We start from the raw sequence: 8,480 nt of genomic DNA on the forward strand, positions 1-8,480 counted from the left end.
ATCACATCTGCCAACACATGTGCAATGATGTGGGCTAATTTTTGGACATCAGAAGCATCTGTTAGTTGCAGATAAATTGTCCCTTTTTTTATTTAATAAACATACAGAATATTATATTTCATCTCTGAGACAACTGCACAGTGATTATCTGCAGCAGACCCCCAATGTTTAGCCCATTGTGTGCATCAACCAATTCATGCTTTAGTAGCATTTGTGATCCAATGTTTGATTGGTACCAAATGAAGTGGGACTTTGTAAGAACATTTTGCTAATCATTAACACAAGCAAGAACTTTATAAACTAAACAGCATGCTAAAAATATACTAAATGCAACAAATCTCGACACGCAAAAATCCTTTTTAAAAGACAATATTATGTATTATACTTATTATTTTGACACCACACCACACAGTGGTGTGAAAAAGCCCCCCCGTCCTGATTTCATACTTTTTTTTGCATGTTTTTACATTGCATTCAAACTTAATATTGTGAGGCAGTGTCAACAAATGTCATAAATAAATCTATAAAAACAGTTATTCATAGCCTCATTTGACATCAACACCAATAATAGTCATTTCATGTCACGTAAAAAATTAAAAATTGTGAGCAAAAAAAGGGAATATTCAAGTTAATGGTTTCCTAAATATACTGCTCCTTGTTTTAAAATGGACTTCACAGTACGAGAACATTATCTGATTTTTGACCAGCTTTTAAAATCCATCCGTCCTTCTTAATAGCTGCTTCATCATACACTCAGGGTTGCGGGTGTCTTCTAGAGCCCGTCTTCAGCTCACAATGAGACTGGCCAGTCAAAATGAGAAAAGGGTTAATAGGTAACTCTTCAACAATTGAGGAATGGATTGATAGGAGGTTTACATCATGTAAAAACCATCATTTTCCTTCAAAGAGCAAAAAGAAATGTTTGAAGGGCTTCAGACCAAATGGACTCACTACATAAAAACAGTAAAATATCTGATTTATTAGGTTCAACAATCTTGCATTGTGGTGCGTTCTTATCAAGGCGATGGAGAACCAAATAGCATGCACACTTACTTTCAGTAAAAAAAATAAAATAAAAAATCCATTTGATATGAAATATAAAGATCAATCAATTACAAACTGAAATACAAATTCTTAATCTATCAAACTGCCTGAATTTCACATTTTCAATCATTAACAAATGAAAATATTCAATAAACATGTCTGCTTTAGGAAAAAAAGTAACTTTTTACCCATCTATAAATTAAGACATAGGCCTACTACGCACTTATGTTCCCCACTACCCTGAAAAAGTAGCAAGGGGGTCAGAAAATGGCTGGATGGATGAATATATTTAAAATTGATAAATTCTTCAATTGTATAAATATATGAAGTGTAAAATTAGACAAGCCAGACAGTTTATTCTTGTTTTGTCACTAGTGTTTCTAAACCCACTGAGTTACAGAACAGTGGGTAGAAATACCGCAGGTTTATCACTTGATTCCCGGGCTCCTTCAGCGCGGGAGCTGTCTCCATAGAGACCGTGACTCATTTGCTCAGTGACGTCACGGGGTCCGTGTAGCTGGGAAAAAAGCGCGCGCAGATTTGAGAAGGCTCCGCATGTATTATGCCGGTTCACGTGAACTCAGTGCTTGACTTTGGGGGACCCGCCAAGGACGGGGCGGGATTCAGGATGGTGGGGTCCGTGTGAACAGGCTCAACCCTCACCATCAGTGCCTGAAGTCTAATCACAAGCTCTATTTTCAACATATGGAGGCAGTCATGCCAAGTCTTTCAGTCTTAGTGTAAATCACAACTGTTATTTGATATTACACACATCTACCATAGAATACAGAACAGTAAATATTTCAGTTATGATTCCAAGATAATTCAATTCTAAAGCTAACAACCATGGTACATGTCAGTGAAACGCATAGCATTAAGTGATGTAATAGTTTTGCATTTCTTAATTACTGAAGTCTGACATGATTTTCTCCATGCCCTCTGGCTTCCTCTCATCTACACAACTTCATGACTATACTTTCAATATTTGATAAAACATTGCACCATAAAAACAAGATTTGTAGATAGAAAACATTTTTTAAAAAAAGAGAGAGTGAAGAGACTCGCGGATCTCAAAACAAATGTTTTAATAGAGTAAATTTACAAAATTCCTCCAAAAAAACAATGAAACTTTCAGCACTGTAGTTCCACCATTTGCATCCTCGTCGACATCCAAACAATCGTACTACCATATGATTCATACAATGAAAAGGAGAATATCTTGAAAGTTTTATCTTTTCATCTTTGTAAAGAAATGATGGTATTTATTACAATTGAAAAACTACTTGCACAATGACAAAAATCACGGTACATTTAAGCACAAAAACCAAAGCTCAAAGAGATTAACTTGTGAACTGGAATGCTAGGTGGCATACACTCCTGACATGACAGTGGCTTGAGGTGATGCAGGCGAGCTATATGTACCAACACATTATACTTGAAAATGTTCATTACAAGAAAAAGGGAGGGACACTAAAACGCTCGATTAAAAAAAACAAAACAAAAAGAAATCCATCAATCTTAAAGTCCATCTTATGATGCATCAAAGCCTACACAAAGACTCCTTTGCATCAGATGTTCGCTCTTCTATTTTCGATCATTGGACCTGGAGCGGCTGTGGGAAAGGACAATAAAACAACAGTGAGTCCCAGAACTTATAAAACGTACACACTTTTTTAGATCTACAAACTGATCCGTACCTTCTTGACCGAGAGAAGGAGCGTGAAGGTTTGTGGTTCCTATCCCTGGAGAGGGACCTCTCCCTCCTCCTTTCCCTGGAGAACGACCTGCACATAAAAAGCAGAAATTTAACTCATTTGTGTGCCAGCATTTCATTACAAAAACCCCCACATTTATTATAAAAACCAACACAGGAGATAAAAATGTGTCACTTCAGTGTGAAGATAGCAATAAGGGACAAACCTGCTACGGCTGCGACTGAAGCTTCTCCTGCGTGGAGATCTGCTTGGGGGTGAAATACAGTAATGTCAACAACAGAAACATGTGCACTTTACAGCCTTAACTCCACATTAGGTTTGCCTTTCTATTTTTTAGATTGGGATCCTTCACCAAAACCTTTTGTTTGTCTCAGTAACTCAAAACAAATACTGTACACTGCATTTGTCTCGTAACGACGGCTAAAAAGGGGATGGTGGGGGGGGGGATCACAATGACATGGCACATAAAGATGGCAGGCGAGCTGCAATTATTCCTCACCTGAATCACTTTACATTAAACACTCCCTTAGTTTAGATCATGTTTTGCTCAGGTGAGTTTTGAGCTCACAGAGCAGGTTAGCATAAAGGATCAAGTCTTGGCAATAACTAAATGTAAATTAGCAGCTTTTATATTACAGGGTATTTAACATTTTACTGTGCTCTAGCTTTCAAGTGACAATCTGCCATCTTTATGAAGGTTGTAGACTGCACTAACAAATTATCATAAATATGGCTAATAGCAATTTCCAAACCATCCGACATAAAGATTAAAAAGGCTATTATATTTTAGAAGCACCAAAAAACTCCTTGAAAAAAAGATAAAAAGTTTATTCTGCTTAGGACTCCAAAACATATGCCGTTGATTTATGATCCATATTGCTGAATATGTTAGTACCCAGACATTTGGTGGAGGATCATTCTTATTTTAAACAAGAACTCTAAAAATATTGAATTGTGGATGTTTTAAAGAAAGAAAACAACCTGTTCAAACCAGGGGTCTCTTCACTTTCAAAATTGTTATCAGCAGTGTACTGAATGAAGCAGGAAAACTTACTAGTATTTTTGGTTTTCAACAAGCTAGTAATGACGAAAGGAAGGCAGGCTGTAGGCCGGGTAGGTAGAATTGGCTGAATAGGAGTAGCCAGATGATGCAAGGTGATTAGATGACAGGCAGATGGGGGCTGGCTGTGGCTTTTTTCCTGCTTTAATTGGTTAGCCGAAGGCTGCTGCAGGTAGGCTGTAGACATTTGGAAACGCAATACGCTGATTGGTCAGGAATGTGTGGTGGGCCGCTGCCGTTTGGGTTAAGGTTGAAGGAGGAGGAGGTTGAGAACGGCATGCTGAGGAACCAATGGGCTGGTGCAACCTGTCGATTGGCCGTGCCTGGGTCATGTGACAGCACCAGCCAAGCTGAATGGGGCACGATGGTCAGCAGTCACATGATGCTGAAAGAAGGCTAGTTGATTGACTCAGAGGGTGGTGAGAAGAGGCATGGTGGTGGCTCTGCAACGGGTTTCATTCTTATTAATATAGACGAAAAATAAAAAGCAAAAGAAAATTTGCATCACAAAACCCCCATCAAACCTAAACACCTATTCCAAGATAGGAAGTTCCTTTATCACTGCTATGAAATGTTAGCTTCAATTAAGATTTTTGGACAGTGCACATTCTGCACAGATCTAAAAACACAACATCTGAATTCATTATATTACATTTCAGATGCCTTTTGATAATACATCCCTTAAATTGCATATTTCTCCACAGCCCTAAATTCATTGGCATTACTACATTTGCTTTTTGGATTTTGCAAATTGTTTTCACTACCAAAAGCCAAAAGTTGAATAGTTTGATAACTAGAGACACCTACAAAACCAGTTAATCACCACTACATAGACTGTGGATTAAACACTTCAGGCAGCCAAAAATTATGATGGTGTAAATATAGATTGCATTGACAAAAGTTCACTGTGACATGATACCTTCGCCTGGGTGGCGGGCTACGACGTCTGTAATCATCCCGATCACGTGGGCGTCTGCCCCATGATGGAGGGGCACCCCGAGCACGGCTGCGCTTCTCACCATTGGACAGCTCTACTCGCACCCGACAACCACATAATGTCCTATAAGAAAAAGAAAACTCGGGATTAGACACAATGTGAAAAGACCCAACAGTGGAGTGTGCTCTGTTCAATGCATACCTTCCATCAAGCTCACGCACAGCATCAGTTGCATCTCTGGGATCTTCAAACTCTACAAAGGCGAAGCCTGGGGGGTTCCTGGCCACCCAGACGCTGCGTAGCGGCCCATAGTAGCCAAATGACCTCTCCAACTCTGTTTTGTTGCCATTGTTGCCCAAGTTTCCAACATAGACTTTGCAGTCGAGGGGACAGTCCCGATGCATGACTTATCTGTGAACACGCAACATATATAAAGCACTTTGTTAATCTTGGGTAATAAATATGGACTTTGCATCTGCTTTGACTTTATTATACAACTTTTTTCCAGAGCACTAAGGATAGTTTAAAACAAACATCAAAATCTGCACATTAGCGACATTTAAAATATGTAAACAAATTATGAACATCAGAATGGCCCTTTAATCCAAGTATGCCAATACAATTTTTTTTTTTTTTTTAATTTGATAGATAAATCGTATGCATTTTGAGAGTTGCATGCTTTATTGGAAAAACGGTGTATTGATGTATTTTAATAGCGAGTACAGATTGAAACTATAAAAAAAAAAACTAGCTCAAACATTGCGTATAAGCTGAATCATGTCTAAAATACTTAAGTCGTATTTAAATGAGACAAAGTTATTAAAGCTGCAGTTATAAATGCAAACATTTTTACTGCAACAATTGCAATGTTCAAAGAGCAACAATGAAACATGGCCTACTCTCTGGCTGACTAGCACCTGAAGCTAACAATAACGTATAGCAGTAGCAGCGACCGCTAACCCCTGAAACAATTGTGCAAGTCAAACCTGAAACGCGGTTTTAACAATACGTGCTCCACAACATATTGTTTGGTTCTGAATGTGACTTATGTATCTATATATCTGTATCTCGATATTGGCTTGTAGTCAAAATGGCTGCCGCTGCGGCCTGCTTTTACACGGCGCCACAAAGCTGCTACTTGTTAGCAATAAAGAAACTTCTAGGCTCGTGAATTCATCCTGAAAATAAGCACTACAACGAAACATCAAATATTTAAATCACACCTTACCGTTTATATTTATCGAAAGCCCCGAACAATCTGCGCTCGCAGTACAGCCTTCTCCGTGTCTTCTGAGGAAAATGGCGAAGCGGAAAACACGCCTGCTTACATGTGATGGCCGAGGGGGCGGGGCTTAAATTGACGACACAGTTTCCCTCCATTGTCCTACGAAATCAACAACTACTGCCTGAAAAAACTTCTACATACACACGCTTATACAATTTATACACTTGCTTTTTAATGCAATTCAAAATGCAAGATAAATGCATGATTTTAAAATGTAGATGTATTTAATGCTTTCCTTATGAAATAACTTGTAGGGATACATCAAAGCAATCATCTCTGTGTTGCAGCCCCTCTTGGTCATGAAACTTGTCAAAAAGACTCTCCGAAACTCACTTTGCATATAAAATTATTGTAGCGTTATATTGTTTAATTCTGAAGTCTGAAGTTTTACTCCGCTCGGTAGATCCAGGAACTTTTCGTGTGTGGAGCGCTTGTTATCTGGTGTTTGGATTTCCTTAGGTAGACTTATTTTTCTCTGAACAACCAAAACTTGTATGTATATAGTATACTTGAGTCTTAAATTTGCTAACATTAAAATTGAATGGATTTTTCAAATATAAAAAAAGGAAATGATTGAAACACCTGCAAATTTACTTTCCAAATCTCAATCAATTTCAAACTTTGAAATAGGGTTGATAATATATTTAATTTCAGCAGAGGCAAAAACATCAAAGGTGTGTATTTATCTTCTCTTGCTTATTCAGCATGACAAAGGAACCAATTATAGTTTTCTTGTGAGAAAAGTTGGGGTAAGGTAATCACAGGCCTAAAAATCAGTATAGCTAAACCACAGTTAATACAATCAAATGGGTTTTTGTACAAGAAGCAAACAAAGATTAAGATAGCTTGGGAGCTAACTGATCTTTTGTGGTGAGGCACAAGGCAGCATTAAAACCATTTAATCATACTAGTGCAGTGCCCGTAAGAAGTATGTCTTTCTATGGAAAAGTGGAATGTTAAGTAGCTAGAAGCTTTAATTCCTGTTTAATTCAGAATAAAAGTAAAATCCTCTTTAAAATTACCTTGTAAACACTCAATTCCTAATGCAAATTGATTTCTGAATCACACACACTCACTCACATACTCACTTTAGTTACAAACTTTGCTCACTGAGGACACCTGCTGGTCAATAATTACAAATATTAGACCCACTTTCCATCCATCCATTTTCATACCCCCTTATTCCCATTTATCAGGGTCGCGGGGGTCTGCCGGTGCTCTCATAGGGTGCTGGGCGGGGGTACACCCTGGACAGGGTGCCAGTCCATCACAGGGCTAGACCCACTTTAGTTGTTGTTAAAAGCCCTTTGTGCAGTCACTCTATTCTACACAGCTTTTCACTTATCTTGAGTTACCATGACAGCCTGTCAACATCGAGCTGTTCTACAAAGATGAATTTAGGACAATTTTATGAAATAATTTATGAACGGTATCATTGCAGTCCAAACAAATCTGACGTTGCACACCCTTGAACCAAGCAGCCATGTTGAAAGTCTCAGGTCAATCTGAGCCTGATTCACAGAGATATTTGAGGAATAGACACACACACAGACAGAGATTCCTTGCTTTGTCGATAAATGTTTAATGTTTATTCTTCTCTTTGATTTTTGCTGTTGCCACCTGAGTAAATTTAGAGTGTGTTGGTCTTTAGAACTTAACATATTCAAACAAAATATGTCAAACAAAAAAATCATTCAAAAGGGCACAGTAAATATGTCCTCCAGGGCCAAAATCGTGCATGTTTTAAAGTTTTCCCTGCTTCCACAAACATGCTTTCAGTGGTTGTGCTATTGATCAGCACTGCAGAATGCCATAGAAGCAGAGAGACACTAACTGTATCTATCATGGAGTATGAAAGAGAAAGTTGGGAGGACACCATCAGGATTTATACCCATGATCAATGCAATTCATTCTGACTGCTGGATTGGACACTCTGACTCTTACAAGCTGAATATGGTCCACAAGCCTTCGGTTTGTCATGTGATAGAGATCTGTAATTATTCTAATATACCTGTTTTTTCAGAAGTTTTGGAATCTGTGACTTATTGTTTTACCCTTAGAGTCAATGTATGTTTTGGTCATTGGATTTTTTTTTTTCATCTTACAATTCAAAATTTAACATAAAAATGTAAGGCGTTTTTTTTTTTTTTTTTTTTTTTTTTTTTTTTTTAATAATTGTCAAGAAGGGACAAACAAAACTGGTGGATTTTCACGTTTTTTTTTTATCATAATATTGAAATATTAGAAAACAAACAAAAAATGCCTGTTTTTTCCCCTCATCTCTCAATTTCTGCGCTGTGTAACAGAAAGTGATGGTCGTGGATCAGTACTTGTTTTTTTTTCCGAAACATTGAAAAAGTGTGTCTCCGCTGGACATGATTGCAGAAAAACCTCTTTCACTCTCACTTTGATGTGATATACATGCAGGAATCATTTCTG

The 8,480-nt window shown here is 37.9% G+C and overlaps 1 protein-coding gene across 2 annotated transcripts; it reads right to left on the reverse strand.

Moving 5' to 3' along the window:
- Nucleotides 1-2,109: 2,109 nt before the first annotated feature.
- Nucleotides 2,110-6,118, reverse strand: srsf3b (serine and arginine rich splicing factor 3b). 2 transcript variants are annotated; one of them, XM_028447580.1, is made up of 6 exons: nucleotides 5,985-6,118; nucleotides 4,958-5,167; nucleotides 4,739-4,879; nucleotides 2,965-3,003; nucleotides 2,742-2,828; nucleotides 2,110-2,656 (listed from the first exon to the last, which is right to left on the reverse strand). In XM_028447580.1, exons 2-6 carry the CDS (start codon nucleotides 5,158-5,160, stop codon nucleotides 2,629-2,631), a joined length of 498 nt encoding a protein of 165 aa, XP_028303381.1. In that variant the 5' UTR covers nucleotides 5,161-5,167; nucleotides 5,985-6,118; the 3' UTR covers nucleotides 2,110-2,628. The 2 variants fall into 2 exon arrangements, with proteins under 2 accessions (XP_028303381.1, XP_028303380.1); XM_028447579.1 differs by having other exon boundaries at nucleotides 2,965-3,006.
- Nucleotides 6,119-8,480: the final 2,362 nt, after the last annotated feature.

This window comes from Gouania willdenowi, chromosome 5, assembly GCF_900634775.1.
Source record: "Gouania willdenowi chromosome 5, fGouWil2.1, whole genome shotgun sequence".
Classification (NCBI taxonomy): Eukaryota; Metazoa; Chordata; class Actinopteri; order Blenniiformes; family Gobiesocidae; genus Gouania; species Gouania willdenowi.

What these genes read in the sequence shown, in the direction of transcription:
- srsf3b (XM_028447579.1), bottom strand. Translation starts at nt 5,160, where the DNA reads ATGCATCGGGACTGTCCCCTCGACTGCAAAGTCTATGTTGGAAACTTG. An exon ending in AGCCCGCCACCCAGGCGAAG is followed by an intron (nt 3,007 to 4,738) that starts GTATCATGTCAC and finishes TTCACCCCCAAG; the next exon opens with CAGATCTCCACGCAGGAGAA. An exon ending in TCCTTCTCTCGGTCAAGAAG is followed by an intron (nt 2,657 to 2,741) that starts GTACGGATCAGT and finishes CCTTTCCCACAG; the next exon opens with CCGCTCCAGGTCCAATGATC.